At 37.3% G+C, this 16,874-nt stretch overlaps 2 protein-coding genes across 2 annotated transcripts in view; both read right to left on the bottom strand.

Annotated features, from left to right (window-relative positions):
- Positions 1-1,247, bottom strand: part of LOC102226246 (neurexophilin-1) — a 35,837-nt gene extending 34,590 nt beyond the window's left edge. Inside the window, exon 1 of the mRNA XM_005804478.2 lies at positions 638-1,247. Within this exon, the coding sequence (XP_005804535.1) occupies positions 638-691 (54 nt within the window). The 5' untranslated portion in view covers positions 692-1,247. The remainder of the gene's footprint in view (positions 1-637) is intronic.
- An 11,579-nt stretch (positions 1,248-12,826) lies between these two features.
- Positions 12,827-16,874, bottom strand: part of thsd7a (thrombospondin type 1 domain containing 7A) — an 86,339-nt gene continuing 82,291 nt past the window's right edge. Inside the window, exon 28 of the mRNA XM_023345187.1 lies at positions 12,827-16,478. Coding sequence (XP_023200955.1) covers positions 16,391-16,478 — 88 coding nt within the window. The 3' untranslated portion in view covers positions 12,827-16,390. The remainder of the gene's footprint in view (positions 16,479-16,874) is intronic.

Below are 16,874 nucleotides of genomic sequence, written 5' to 3'. Positions count from 1 at the left end.
AGAAAATTACAAAAGTGACTGATTCTAAAATTGAATTGCAACTATTTTTGAAAATATGTCTAAAAGACAAAGGCGAAAATGACATCAGCATGAAGCAACATGTGGTCTGCAGTAGGCTGAGTCTTGTTAATATTTATTTTTCCTGAAATGATACTTTTATCGTTTAAACTGGATGAGATGAAATCAAAAACCTTTTAGATGAAGTCTGAGCGGCCGCTGAGGTTATTTTACAGTTTCTGTAAACAAGAGCGCCCTCTTGAGACGGTTACCTGACAACTATACTCACAAAGCTCAGTTTTGGTCACCAGTTGTTACTTTCCCGAATAAGAGGACAACAGATCTTGTTTAAATGATCCAAGAATAAAAACCACTGCCTCAATATCAAGACACGAATCTGTGATTTTGTTTCCATTTTTTTCATTATTATTTTTTTATCAACGATTTAAAGAGCACTTTAATAACTTATTTGTCAAGAATGCCATTTCGACAACAATGAGGTGAGAAGGTCTCGCCTGCTAACTTGACTCTGTTAAAGAAACATTTATGCAAGGACCGGAATTGCTTTATGGTTTCTATCACAGCTGCCTGGTACAACTTTAGAGCAGCTGTGCAAGAAATGCAGAGAAGCACAACTCACCAGACAGAGAGCAGGCGTCAGGAGGAACACGGCGCACCAAGACGTCACCTGCATCCTCCCGGAGCTCAAACTTCCACTAATTCCCTCGAGTGATGGCTTCAGCTCTCACGACCATGAATCCACCTGGTGTTCCCCTCACAGCGCGGTCAAGCCCCTCAGCTGACCAGGCAAAAAGGAAGCAACGTACCCCATGACTGCAGGAGAACAGCTGAGAGTGGGAGGGTGGAGTGGGGCAGCAGGTACCCGGAGAACCCGCCGAGGAGGCTGCTGGTCACAGCGGAGCGGCGCTCTGGTTGAGTTGGGTACGACCGAGGTGCGGAAGTTAGCTGAGAGTTAATCCAGGTGAAGGCAGCAGCAGCAGCAGCAGCAGGGTCATAGCTGGGAGCAGGTTCTGGTCCTGGTTGTCTGGCGGCTGGTGCGCGCAGCGGTCGGAGCTTTTGCCGATCTGAAGCGAAAGGCTGAGCTTTCCGCTTTATAACGCGCGTCTCCGACACAAGGCAGGAGGAGGGAGGGACAAGCTGAGGGCGAGAAAACTTGGCAAAATAAAACGGCTGGACGTTTGTTTATATCGGAAAAGGACGCAAAATACCAAGTTTCCACTCGCCGTGTCCTTGATCAGGCGAAACTGAAGAAGTAAAAATAAAGATTTTTGTTCACTTGAAGCGGGTGGATGAGCTGCTCTACTAGTTAGTCCTGATAGCTTCATCCTCTAAGCAAGAGAATCTCACATCTGAACAAAATCCTGCCAGTTCCTCCATTAACACACTTTAGTACCTACTTCACTTATGTTTTTGGGTTCATTGTTCATGGTGAAAATTAAGACAAACATTGTTTGTATTATTCTTTTTTCTTTCTTGTTTTTATCACATTGATACATTATGATATAGTTTTAATACTACCAGACATGTATAAACGTTTAAAACAGACACGCACACACACACACATTTATCTCACCCAGATCTGAAGTTCAAAGCTAAACCCAGAAACTAATAAGCCCTTTGGGTGAAATCGTTGTCTTATGGTCTCAGGTATATGCTTAATTAACACACTATGTTGACATCATTGCTTTGTGTAAAATACATTTCATACAGAAAGCTAGTAGGATCTGCTCTGCAGTGCCTCTGTCTCATCATTAGACCTTCAGATCTAATTTTGCAGCACTAAGAATCCAGTTCTTTGACTTTGGTTCATGAGTTGGTCTTGTTAGATCACTTCAGGATTATCTGAAAGTTAAATCCAGTAATTATCTATTTATTGTACAAAAAATGCAGTGATGTAAAAAATAAAATAAAATTCTTTGTTCAGAAATTTTCACATGCTGATTTTTAATGTCATTTTCTAAAGTCATTTACACAAAGACCCTAAATTATTTAGACATCTGGCAAGTTTTAATTTGCTTTCTTTCAACCAAGAAGTGTGCTTTTAATAGGAAACAGGTTGTTCAATTACTCAAAAATAATTATAGTAAAATAATGTTTAGTGTTCTTAAGACCTCTTTGTTATTATTCTACTCTGTAGCTCAGATTTGAGTTGGGACTGTTGGCCACTGCAGCAGATTAACATTCCTGCCAGTCCGGAGAAAAATGTTGGTCATAGACAAGGTTCATGTAAACCAAGGAGTACAAATAACTGTAGGCTTTATGGTATATATTAAAGTGACATATGCTTGAACGGCATAAACCCAGGGATTTGCAGGAGTAAAATCCCTTCTTCCACAAAGTACACAAGTAATTGACACAGGATTAATTCAACAAGGCTACATTCTCCCATTGTTTATTCCAGCTTGGTGGTCATGTTTCCACTATTTGCATTTGCACTCTATATCATCCATATGTGGGCATCTTCACTGTTGTCCAACTTCAGAAGAAGTCATGATGCTCTTTGTATTCGGTCCCCTACAGCCACTCTGCATCCTTCAGAGATGCTGTGACACAGAAGCTTATTGTATGGATATCATCTTAACATCATTGTGTGGACTTAACATGTTACATTTTTAAACAGATGGGGATGAGGGTTGCATCATTAATTATGTTTTTTTTTTTTTTTTTATGAAAATCTTATGACTCAGTTGGGTTCCGAGCATCCAGTTCCCTGCTAACACAGGGACATTTTCAAACTCATGGCCCGAGGGCCAAATCTGGCCTGCCTTAGCTACCTCTGTGGCCCTCTACACCACAAACGGCCAGTTGTCTGCTTTATTTTTTTTGTGTGTGGGTGTTATTTTTGTAGGAGACTAAATTACATGAATGTGAAAATATGTTAAGCATTATTTTATCTTAAGTATAAATTTAATGCAGAGAGAGCTATACTGTTTCAACTGTTTGTTAATAAGTAGTTTTATCTATATGTTCTTTTAAGGACATTCACAATCTTGACCCAAAATGAAAATGAGTTTGACAGCCCTGTCCTAACCCACGTCTGAGGGGATTTCCTGGAGTTTGATTGGCTGTTATGATTGGCTGGTCAAAGCCAGCCCATCTGGAGTGGAACACAAGAGACGTTCTTCCACCTTCAGGAAAAGAACCTCAATGCTACGTCCGACCAAAACATTTGAAGAAATTACCTCTTCAGGAAGAGATCATCAAGTTTTGTGGACTCAGCGATGGAGAGAAGAACATACAACAGGAAAACTTAAGCATGGCCCAATGACCAGACCGGTCACTAATCATAAACGGAAAAAGTAAAATGATTATTCAAGGTGAAGTGGCATTTGTTTGTTGTACAGTTTGGAATATGAGAAAGTCACATTTTAGTGTTTTTGCAGGTTTTATGATGATTGTAGATAACCTGATTCAAGAAGTTAATAATACAGAAAAGTGAAGTTAAGAATTTCAATAATTAATTTGCTTTGCTGTCTAATAATTTGTTTGCACACTTTTTGAGTAAGATCTATTAGCTTTATTTGGGAACAATCGGAAAAATAAATGCTACGTTCAGTCTCTACATGCTTCTGTTACAAAGGTTTTAATATTTGGAATCAAATGTGATCATATCTAAAGTTACAGATGAATAAAAACCTGAAAAGGAAGTGGTTTATTTTTCTGATGAACCAGTGTGAACACTAAATGCTCAGTATGTGTCTGTTCAGTCACCTGTCACACCGATCAGAAACCAGTAAGTTTTCTCCATGGCTGTTTTCTTATCTGTCTGTTTTAGTCTTTTTTAATAACCTGCATTAAAATAACATTGATTCATTTTGCTATTCAGTTAAGTACTACCATTATTTTTAACATTATGACAGTAAAATATACCATTTTTAATTTTAAAATGATCCATGTGGCGATTGTTACTGTTTGTGTTTCTAATGATTGCTGATGTTCTATATTTGACAGAAAGGCCTTTAATAACTCTGAGGGAAATGGCTGATAAAGAAGCAGAGGTGTTGTAATCAAGTCAAGCAAACTCCTAATAAATGAAGGACGACACTTTACTGATGAATTCTTAGGCTTAATCCAGCAAAGAAACAGCTGCTTTAGTAAATCCCCAGGAGTCTCACTGCTACAACATTGCAGTGGTTTGATGGCATCTCCATAATTCAGCCAGCAGGGCCAATGGGATCACGCTCTGAATGGCCCAGATAGCCTTCACAGACCCTACATGGCACACGGTGCTGGACCAGGCAGTTGTAAATCACTGCAACCATCTGACTTCTATTCTGTGTGTAATGAAGTGTGTTCTGGTTTACAGTGAGGTAATGGGTCCACAATTCAGAGTTACCTTGACATTTCCTAGTTGCTGATAAAATATAGCTATTTCTTTCCGGAAAGGGCAGATTGGAGAGAACAAAAGATACTAGTACCATCAGGACTTCATGTACACTTTTTAATGAATAAAAGCCACAGCTACCTCAGGACACAATCAGATAAAATGTGGTTTTAAAGAACAGCAGCAGCATTTTGCTTTGTGACAAGGTCCTGTTTACTCTGTATGACTTTGCCCACTTATTGTGATTTACAGTTAGTGATGATGTTCAGGGCTCTACATGTTTTAATTATTTTTGCTCATTGAGCTTCCATCATGTTCTGCTCTTTCCTCAGTCTGATAAGCTAATGCAGAATTTATTTTTACTTAATTTACCAACATACTTTTAACTGCAGGCCTGCTTTGGCTGGTGTACAAATATGAATATTAAAATATAAAGTAAGTAAGTGTAGAGTAAGTGTAAAACGGGAGATCTGGAGAAGCCAGATCTTCCAGAGCAGTGTGTTTCCAGTGATTGTGATGATCATGTCAGTGAGGAGCATGAAATAGTAGGAAAGGGTTAGATTGAGGCAGTAAGTGGTATGAGTCTAAAAGAATGAAAACTATCTAAAAAAAAAACGGATGCTAGCAGAACTTAGGCAGCCTTACACAAAGAACATCCTTGTTCCTCAGTCACACACCTGCTTCCCTATTTTAGCTCCAACTCGTCTTTCGTTGATGAAGTATAATCAGGAGGTCAAGTTGCTAATTTTCCAAATACATGTTGTGGTTCCCATTCAGTGCAGAAGGAAATAAATTACAGGGAAGCATCTTCCTAATAGCTTATTATTGGACTGCAAAGGAGCAAGAGATAAAGACAAGATGGAGGAAGAGGATGATTGCCCAGCTGAGGGACGCTGGCATCCGGTGGTATGAATATGTTGTGCTGGCTTGGCTCCATTACCGATTGTGAAGGCAGATGTTGCTGTGAGCCCTCAGGCATGAACATGACGTGATGGCAGCGGGTTTTCCATGGCTGCTGCCCAGCCAGCTGCCACCTTAAGTGTCACTCTGCATTGGCAGAGAGGAAGAAAAGCCAAACTGGTCTTGACCAGAAGGGCTGGGGGTGCACTTCACACCATGTGCAGGGACAAAAGACCTGGTGATCTGCAGTCACAGCTGAATGTGCCAGAGCTTTTCAAGCTTCTGTGGAGGATGGGTGGGCTGAGGGGGAGCTGACAGAGACAAATGACTGAGCAGAGTGTCGGTCACAGGATGCAGCTGCTGCTCATCAATTGCTTCCTTATTACAATTAGACTGACTGCCACTTTGAGCTTTAAAGAGCAGGGATGGAAAGTCAAGTTTCCATTTGGTTTATTGATGGGTGCGAGTTGCACATCCTGAAATGAAGCAGAGCGAAAGAACAAACTTCATAAAAACTTTAGGAGCTTTGCCCAGGAAAAGTTAAAGGTTCCCTTTGTCTTTATCTTTTAATATTGTCATTAAAACATTTTTGGAATAGATGTACAGTACATACAGTAGATACAAAAAAACATGAATTATGTTTGTTAAAGCACCAGCTTCCTTCTGCAGTAAGAACTGTTATGGTGAAAGCTGGATCTCTTTAATTGTAAACTCAGTGCCATAAAGTTTCTTCCAGGTTTATTGCTGCTGAATTTGCTCCTCAAACTTTCAATCTGGTGCCAAACTTCCCACCTGATGTAAACAGTTTGCTCATATTGCATATCACTCTCTGTTATGTGACACCAACAGAGATTGAATGGCAAAATGAATCCAAAAATATACATGTTAATCTATTTTCACTACATCTTATAACGCTATTTTGGAAAATGAGGGAGAAAATGGAGAGACTGGGATAGATGAGACATATGGCCAATAAAATAAAGCAGTTTTCTAGTCATACCTGACCACTCAGCATTCATCCAGCTGCATTAAAATGTTGATCATGGCACATTGGACTGCAAAGAGGAAGGAAGCTGAGATCACATTTGTAACTTTCAGGTAGTAATATGTTTCACTAGAAAGTGAATGTCTCCATGAGTTCCACACAAATATGCAACGACTCTCTCTCTTAAATGATGCCACATACATATTATTGACTTCATGATTTTGGATTTTACTGATAATTCCAATCAGCTTTTAAACAACCAACAGCCGACCAGCTCTCTCTCTCCCTCATGATTTCAGCTCATAAAATGACTCCACCACCTCCTTGCTGACGTCACAGCCTGTTGGGACATGGTGGCCATCCACCACCAATGTACTACTGCGTCCATCTGGACCATCCAGGGTTGCACAGCAGTCATTAGTGAACAAGTCTGTTTGAAAATTAATCTTCATGTACGGCTGGGCCCACTGCCACCGTTTCTGCTTGTGAGCTCTGGTTAGGGGCCCAATAGTAGGTTCAAGCACCGCAAGCCTCTGGAGGATCCTCCACCTTGAGGTTCCAGAGGCACCAGCAGCTTCAAATAACTGTTTGCTGTTTTGTAAGGACATTTTAACAGCTTCTCTCTTAATCCCATGAATTTGTCTAACAGAAACCTTCCTCATTATGCCTTTATCTGTACAAACCCATCTTTGTTCTGAATCAGCTACAAATCTATTCACAGTATGATAATGCTTCAGTTTTTGTTAAATATCTCATGTTTTCATACCTTGTCATACAGCACTACACTATCTGATGATTTTCATCAGCAGAGATTCTTTCTCTTTCCCATATTGCTTGAAACCTGTGGCCTGTTTAATAATGTGGAACATCCTTCTTAAGTAGATTTCCTTTAATTGAGCTCACAAGACAAACTGATCAGCCAGCTCTCTTTAATGAATTACAGTGATTCAAAGAGCCCTGACACACAATACCATCTATCAATTTAATAGCACAACAAAAGTTTTATCTTTATGACACTTAAATCCAATTTGCATAATAATTTGGAACACGGTGTAATAGGATTACTTGTTACATACACTTTAATTATGCTCTAACATTTTTACAGGTCTTAACACATACACTTGACAAAATGTGATTAAAAAAAAAAGGTTTAACTCTGCTTGTCTGTTTTATGCCTCTCCCAACAACACGTCCATGTTGCCCATATCAGAGACCAGCACTGCACTGCCCCCACTGTAGGTCACTGAAAACTGCAGCACACCCCTGCATGGTCAAACAGTATGGTATACATAAACCATTTTTTAAGAAACACTGGTGAGGCAGGTCAGCAGCACCATCGGGATAACTGGTAACTCAGAATAACTGACAAGGTTAACCAAATGCATGCATTCAACAACAGTTATGTACCACATGATGTCTTTCTGTTGAACAATTATTCACATGCTCAGCTATTTGTAGGAACATGTAAGGCTGTCATGTTTTGTTTGTTGTGAAAACATATGCAGTGAAGAGAAAGGCATTCCTACCACAAAGTATGTTTTTTTCTTATTTTTTAAGAGAGAAGTCCAGAACTTACAGACAACTGAAACATGGAGGGCACAATGGAATCACGACTCATGAGTCCACAGCACAAGATCCAGAAAGCAAAGATGTAAACAGACCTGCTTAAAGCTGCAGGGGAAACCAGGACCAGATGTGTCTCCTCAACAGAACAGAGTGCAGCTGAATAGGGACTTGGACATGGTCTGCTCCCAATACTCACATTGCACCCTATGTCCCTCTGTGAAGTATGGACTCAGTCAAAGTGAACATAAGGGTTCTAGTGTGCAGGTTACAAGCATGCAAAAACTTGAGAATTGGGACAGTATGCGCCTGCAACGCAACTTTGACAACCAGAATGGCCGACTGGTCACTGTTTAGGAATTGTGCTGCTAAAAAACACAAATACAACAAAAAATAATAATTTTAAAAGCACAATGTTTTTGCTTTCCAAAGTCATTGCTGGAGATATTTTGCTGTTCAAATGTGTTTTATTATGAAACAAAAATTATTTCAATACTTTACATTTTTTGTGACGAGACAGAGCTTCCATAGTGAACATATGAAAATTTTCAATTTGTCTGTAAACATTTTCCATTGTATAATATGATGATTTTGTCAAAAAAGAAAAATACACACTAAAACTAACATTTAATTTAGTTTTAAATTGAGTAAAACATGAGAAACAAAATACAGTCCTAAAGGCAATTCCTTATGATTCAGCTAATTAAAGGTATGATTAAATATTTAGCTATTACTAAATAAGAACCATGTCTGATTATGAGTGGATATAGAGACAAAAACTGTAATAATACATTTCTGAGGAACACTCTGACATCAATTTTCTCCCCCTGACAAGAAAACATTCGTTTAAAAATCAAAAAATAAGAAACAAAAACCTTTCTCTCACAAAAAAAATTAAGAAATTCCAAACTATGTCTGAAGATTTCCCTGTAATGACTTTCTGCAAAAGAAATTCAATATAGATATCAGTTCCTATGCATTTTGTGATTGAAATTTTTGCACCTTCAACTTCATTGTTATTTTTAGAAAGATTTTCAAAACTGGCTCTTATATAAGAAATCTATTCCACTTTTAAGTTTTAATATAATGGAATTTGATCTTCTAACATCAGATGAAAGGTCAAATTATGAGATAAAATTATAAATTTTTAACACTTTCTAAAGTGAAATAATTTTATTTTAAAAAGTGCTTAAACAACACAATAGCCCAATCTTTATTTTAATATTTTAATAGCTTAATTTAAGGTTTGAAATTCACCTAGCATTTGAAACATTTTCTGTTTTAAGTTCCTCACACAGTTAGTTTATGTTATTTTCCTCTCATGTGCCTTGTCATACTACTTTCTTTGAATTTTGAGTCATTCATCATCCATTCATCAGCTCCTCTTATTCTTCGTTTCGTTCTGAGAAACTGAGAAAAATTGACTAAGAAATAAAGAGATGAATACAAAGGGATCCGAACAAGACACAAAACGATCAACTGAATCAAATCAAGAGTATTGAGTCTAAGTGAACCCATAAATGGAGCAAACTGAGAACACAGAATCTTAAATTGAGTAAAACATGAGAACCAAAAGTAATCACAACCCAAAACAATCCAAATACAGACCAATTTATTTTTGTTTATGTAAATAGGACCAGTTAACACTAAATGTCATGTTGAGGCATTTTACAAAAAATCATTTGAATTCAATTAAATATACATTCCAACTGATACTAGTTATCGACCACTACAGTATGCTCAGTTAATTATTCAAATTGGTTCAAATTAACACCCATGGAGGATCATTTCTCCCATGTTACAACTTCCCTCTGAGATACATACAATATTTTTGAAATGAATTTAACTGAGGGCCACTTAAAGATATAAAGTGAGCCCAGTGATGCCTGCTGACTTTTTTCTAAAAGTAAAATTGTTGGATCCTGTTTGTTTAAGCAAAGCATGGTTAAAAAAGTATCTTAGTCTCTGATGTTGAGCACTTTAAAGTATTTATAAAGGCTGCAAAGCAGTGGTTACTTGCTGGCCACATCTTTAATTTAACCTGGCTGACCTTTAGAGCTCAGGTCAAATTAACCACTGACCCGTTCATGTTGCTCTAAGATGGATACAGTCCATCTTAAAGATTGACAATTAAAGATATCAATCTTTAAATGACATGTTTATGCAAATCCACATGCATGTTAAGTAAAACATTCCAGTTTTGTTACACTAACAAAACATTCAAATCATATAAACAAAAAGGCTGAGTCTTAGTCAGTGAAATATAAATAGATTTAAATTGAGATGAGCATATAGCTAATTCCTTTCCAGTGGTAAAAAGTACAGTCATGTTCATTAAATTCTAAACCAAATAAAGGTAAAAGTTACTGCAATTGTTAAATGTCAGCAAATATAGTACTTACAGTAAAGAGATGCATTTCTAAAAAAAAAAATTACATTGAAAATGAAATAAAATGTTAGTCCACGTAAAGGCAGATGTGAAGACTAGTTCTATCTACAGAGAAAGAAAATGGTTTTCCATTTGTTGGTCCAGAATAAAATGGATTTCTCCACCATCTGCTGAATATTTCTTTTTTTCTGTGTCTTTGAGGTTGTGGTAAAGTCACCTGTCTCATAACATGACTTTAACTGATTAGCACAGCCTGTAGGACATCCTTTTCTTGGTAGATGAAACTTAATTGGAAGACAGAGACATGATTACGTGAAGCGCTGATTAAATGAGACAACTAAAACCATGTAGCCGGTCTGTGTTTCACTTCCCAAACATCTGATCATAATCATGGACTCCAATGATAAAGGTAATTGCATTATTTAAACAAGCAGAGGACAGCAATTTAACCAACATAAGAATGAAATAATCAGATGTGATTGTCTGCACACACATCAGGACAGAGTTAGTGCAGCAGGGAGAAGCCAACAGCACAGTATGGGAACACTGGCAGAGGCCTGGACTGTCTGAATGTTGAAGCACTGTGTTCCAGCTTCTTGTGTTTTGAGCAAGGATTCTTTGACAAAGGTTAATATCCACTGACCCATCCCTCTCCAGCAAAGCACTCTCTTCTTATCTAATTCCACTTCTAGATGAGAAGTAGAAGTTTAAGGCAAACTGTGGTCTTAGTCAAAAACGTACAAAATATCTAAAGTCCTATCCCCAAAAACGTTAATCAAAATCAAACAAATATGAATATTTACTTTAATGTTTACACTTGACTGTTTACATATGGAACAATGTTAGACTGTTAATAAAGTGGCTCTGCCATTGGGTGAATATCTTCCAATGGATAGATAGGAAGCTGGGAAGTTGAGCAGTGTTTTAGTGACATCTATTGGTGTATTATATTATTGTAGACTCCATACACCTTCAGCCTTTCTTTTCTCTGCTCTACATTTACAGTTGATAAATAGAACAGTAAAGTATGATTTATACAAACAATATTTTATAACCTAACCCCTCCTGTACTAATGGGGAAATTGAATCAGTTTGCTTTAAATGGACAACACTTCTCAGTTATTAAAAACACCCATATTCTACAAAATTAAATCCCTTGAAAAGATTCAGAATTTTGATGCAATATGCTAAGGACACTTTGTAAAACACTGTAGAAACACACATTTACATTATATTGTTATTTCATTGCTGTTATGATATGTTACAAAATTAAATCAAATATCTGATTATGTAAAAAAAGTCATCAATTCAGTCTCAATGCAGCTTGCATCATTCTCTGACCAAATAAGTAAAACACAAAATTAAACACAAGACTGTCAGGTTCCCTTCTGGCTCTCAGACAGCTATGAATGTTGTACAGTAGGACAGAACACTGTCCAAAAAAAATCAGAAAGAAAACATCAAAATATTATTTTCAACGCTTTTAAAAGCAGAAATGAAGATCACTGATATTGTGAGCTACAGGACCAGCTCCGGTGGGCTATCCACGTTTTTTCATGCACGCAAATTACAAGACTGATTCAGTTCAGATCAACCACAATGTTATGAGGTCTTATACGAAAATTCAGTTTTTTGGGAAACAATGTTTGTCTTACCTAAACCTGTTTCTGCAAACAGAACATCCATTTCAGGTGCAGCCAGGCTGGTGTTTGGAGACATAACCAGTCATTGAAATTCAGCTAAAAACAAGGAAAGAGGTGTGTCAACTGTTGACTGTTAAACTGAAGTTACTGGAGAGTTGGGTCGGACTCTCTGCTACAGTACTGGACTGGTTCGGGTCACGCCTAAACAACATTTTTAGGAGTAATAAACACCTGGAAATGATTCTTTAGAAAGTCTTTCTTTAGACCAATATCTACAAAAACTCATTTGTGCGTCTATCTATTGATCACTGCAGCAGTATTTTCACAGGACTGCCTAAGAAAATCAGACAGCTGATCCAGAACGCTGCTGCTCACTTCTCACTAAAACCAACAGAGAACATCACCCCACTTCTAACGTTCTCCCGCTTACCTTCCACTATCACCTCCTAGACCACTCAGGTCTTCTGGTTCTGGTCTGCTCTGCTCCTCAGAACCAGAACCAAACACAGAGAAGCCGCATTCTTTTTCTATGCTGCTACAATCTGGAACAAACTCCTAGAAAACTGTAAAACTGCTGAAACACTGAGTTGCATTATAAAACTCCACCTGTTTAGAGTTGCTTTTGATTCCTAATCAGTGGAGCGTTGATCAATATATTTGATGTATATCTGCTTGATGAAAGCATTTGAAAAAATGTCATTTTCATTTCTATTTTATAATTAATTACTGTATTGAGTAAAGCACGTTGAAATGCCTTGTTACTGAATTGTGCAATGTAATCTTGGCTGGACTTTGACTATCAATTTGGACTGTATTGTAAATGGACTGACTTGGGCACTGCTTCATTACTTTGCATATTTCCTTGCAGATGAAATGCTGTATCGTGTATGAATATGAAGAGGTAAAAGGTTTATGGTTATGGGTCAATTGGTGTGCTTGTGAAATCTAGTAAATGTCAGTTCATAATTATGTTTGACTGAATCCACCTCAAAGATAACAGAACATATTTTTGATTGTTTATTATCAGCAGGTAATCAAATACATATAAAGAAACAGTAGGAAAGAGAAGTTTAGAAGCAACTTTTTACAAGGTAGCTTTTTCACTTTTACAACCACATTCACTCCTGTTTTGTCTTTCAATTGCCTTCATGTGAAACATGTTGTGCAGTACAAAAAGAAACATTGTTACATTAGTAATAAATAAAATTAAGAATAAAACCATTATTTACAAATAATAAGCTTAGAAAAAAATAAACATTCCATGTACACATTCCACAAAACAATAAAATCCTTCCTACCACCTCGAAGTGACTTGTTATATTTTGGATTACTGGAGTATTTGGGGATGACCATTTGGAATGCAAAGAGTCGTATTTTAAAACTATTGTTTAAAATTAAGGGCACTGTCATTTGGAAGAGAAAAAAAACATGTTCAACATGTTATTTTTAATTAATTACCACTCTGTCTACTGAAGGATCTCAGAGATTAACAATAAACCCTCCCATAAAGGCTTTCTGTAGGTTAGCCTTTATGGGAGGGTTATTCATCTTGTCTTTGATACAAGATGAATAATACCAGAACAACACCCCTCCATTAACATCCAGTGTTTCCATTTTTTTAAACACCTGCAACTGGGCTTCAGTCATTTATCAGTTTACTACTACAAACTGTAAAGTCTGTCTTTTCATACAAAATGTTGCGCTAAATGCATTCATTTCTTTGAAAGACAGATTATAAATGCAGATTGAAGTATAAATGGGTATTTATTCAAAGTACAAACATGGGAAAAAGATGGTTGAGAGAACCTAATATGCTTCCCTTTAAACAACATAGGATGGGTGTGTGGCAGTGTTTCTTAGTCCTGGTCCTCAGAGACCCAGCCCTACATGCTGTAGGTGTTTCCCTTCTGCCACATACCTGACTGGAATAAGTAGGTGATAAACAGGCTTCTGCAGCTCTGGATGACATGCAGAGGAGGTCATGCTATCATTTGAATCAGGTGTTTTGGAACAAAGATGCATGTAAAACACACAGGGCAGTGGAATAGAGAAGCATTGATCTATGGGTGAAACAGACAATGTTCTTTACATTTTTTGCACAAAATCCTTTTAAGACAATGATATTTCACCTGTTTAGTTCTGCCTACTTTGAACTCCTTTCAGAATGAGCTGTTTTATTGCTGTCACTTTTATGCAAATAAAGTGCTACTATCCACGTCAGTAGCAGATTGTGATTCCAGTAGCAGGAATCAAAAAGTACATTTTGCGTAATGGGTCTCCTTTAAATAGCAGAAAAGGTAATTAAAGATAAACAACTATGTTTCTAAAAACAAAATGAAGAAAAGAAAAACAACTTGTGAAAACTGAAACTGGAATCCATTTCTGGTTAAAACATTAAGAAAGAATTTTGAAGTATTCACATTTCATGCAAAGGTGAATGATGGCCCTGTAAGAGCAGCAATATGCAACATTAAAACACAGAAGCAAGAGACTTTTTATTGTGAGCAAATAATAGAATTTGCCCAACATGTTATCATCAACCATTGTGGGCAAAAGAGGTAAATTTACATTTAAGCTCTCAAACAGACCTAATTGTCAGATGATCAAAAATTTAAGATCCTGTTCAGACCTGCCTCAAACAATTAAAATCTGGGTATTTCATGTCATTTTCATTACATTGTCAAGTTCCCCTCACAAAAGTATTCCTACTTTTCAGTTCCGTCCTGACAAAAGTATTCCTGCTTTTGTCAGAAAGACAAAAGTAGGAAGATGTTCTGTCTTTGGATGTGGCAGGATTGTTGAGCTGCGCAAGCAAGTTTGTCTCACAAAGTGACATGACTGCTGAAGCTGGATGTAATAAGAGATTCATTATAAGCCTCTAAAACGCTACGGGATGAAAATGTCTAAAGGTAGACCTAAAGAGGTTTCACCTGCAATGAGCTGGATGTTCTGTTGTCTGTGAAGACACAAGCTAATCCTTCTCAAATTAAGGTCCTCACTAATTCTGACTGCAGTTCAGCATCATAAAGACGACTTCTGAGAGATGGCCTTAAAGAACAAAATAAAAGTCTTCAAAGCCCACACTACTAACTTGATCATTTAGATTTGCCAGCCCATTGAAAGCCTGAATATCTTAACATTTTCTGATGAGAATAAAAATTATTAGATTGACCTGATGGCTTCCAATGTGAATGAGTAGTTCTTCATATAGCTGGGTGAAGACAGCTCTAGAGTCATTAAATGGTCAGTATGACCAGAAGGGTCGGGGTTTCATCCATCTGCTACCTGAGAAAGCAGCTTGTTGTCTTTAGAGCCTCGTTTGGATCATCCTGGATCATCCTGCACATTATCTTGAATGGACTCCCACAGAAAACTTTTGGGGATGTACGAATGTTTAAAAAGTCCGATATGAGTGGAGCAACTTCCTATGTATTCAATAAAATGTTCTATTGCTTGTTTTTTCTCTTGCTCCTGTTTTTTTTTTTTTTTTTTTTTTGCATTTAGAAACCAGCTGACAACCTGGTTACAAACCACCAGCACAAAATGCAAACAGTGTTGCCCTTTCTTAAGATTTTGATCAGAAATGTATAGATTAGTGAGAGATTTTTAGTCTAGTAGTTTCAGCTGGGTAAGGGCATTTTATTGTTATAACTTAAATTTCATAAAATGGTCAAAAATCCTAATGTAAAATCACAGTTACCAGCTCAAATAAAGGCTCCAACAGAGTTTTGGATATAGAGCAGTACATTGTGTATTAGATAGCCAAAGTGAAATCACTGAAAAATCTATTTACAAAATTCTGTTGTACAACATACAAGAGGTATTACAAAAAAATTATCAAACATTGTTAAGTTCTGTTAGCAAAAAGGTATTTTTGTACATTTCTAGCACAAGAGTTGTACATCATCTTGTATTGAGAGAGGCAGTTTTCATATGGCAAAGCGAGACATAAGTACATATCATGCTGCACTAATATAGTGCAAAATCACGCCTGGAAATAAGAAGGGAGAGGCAGGCAGAATGACGGCAGCTCGAGGATCCTTTGGGCTCGCTTTCCTTTTTTTGGTGAAATTTTTACCTTTCAGTTCCGTCCATCAAGCAATGACTAAGAGAAGACAAAATGTTCTTTGAAGGACCAAGAGAAAAGGTGGAGCAAAGACCATGCAACTAAGCTGTTAAGAAATGAACGACTAACGACTGAGTATTTGTGCTTTTGTAGCAAATGTCTTCTGGTTTCCTCCTCTCCACTAAATATGGTCTGAATGCAATTGGTGGTAGTAGATGTCAGAAAAGCAAAGGCAGACTTCCAGAGGAAGATAGTAAAGTCATGAAGGCTCTTTAAAAAAAAAATTACATTTAAAATGTTAAAATGGAAACATCAAAGCTGCTAATAAACACAGAGTTATAGTGTCTTGAGCTCAGAGGTTTCTTTTTCTGTCAGAAACTTAGTCTGCATATTTGCTGACCAATGCCCAGTAGTGACCCTGACATTAACGGGTATTACCAGCAACCCTGCATCCCCAGCAAGGACAGAATTTTGTACAGTACGTCTGTAAGGAGGAAGACTTCTACATGTCGGCGTCTCCATCATAGGCCAGAGTCAGAGGCTTCAGTCTGTTGTTCATCTGCCGTCGCTGTGGCTTCTTTGGCTTTTTGCTGCACATTGGACAAACAACAACAATTGTTTCTTAGACACTCTGACCTCAACCCAGAAGCATTGCAGCTTTAAGGCTGAAATGAACAAAATAACTTTGTATGAGAATGTCATGTAAAGGGATGACCACTAGATGGTGCCACAGTAGTAATAACTACAACCTGTGAAGTGTTGAGGTTTTAGATGAATTACTTACTACACTTCTTTCCCTTTCAAGTGCTTTAATACTGAAAATACTTTCATATATGTTATTATAAAAATACATTTTAATTAATATTCTGGGCTTGTAAACTGCTGCTTTCACTGGGTTTCTCTGCTAAAGACTTTATTTTCATATAAACTTGTTACAAAAAGGTTTGTTTTTGTTTATGTCCATTTTTTTCATTGCAGCAAAACTG

The sequence above is a fragment of the Xiphophorus maculatus genome, chromosome 13, assembly GCF_002775205.1.
Source record: "Xiphophorus maculatus strain JP 163 A chromosome 13, X_maculatus-5.0-male, whole genome shotgun sequence".
Classification (NCBI taxonomy): domain Eukaryota; kingdom Metazoa; phylum Chordata; class Actinopteri; order Cyprinodontiformes; family Poeciliidae; genus Xiphophorus; species Xiphophorus maculatus.
The sequence above is the reverse complement of the archived record's forward strand: the minus strand, read 5'-3'. Positions and strand labels throughout refer to the sequence as shown.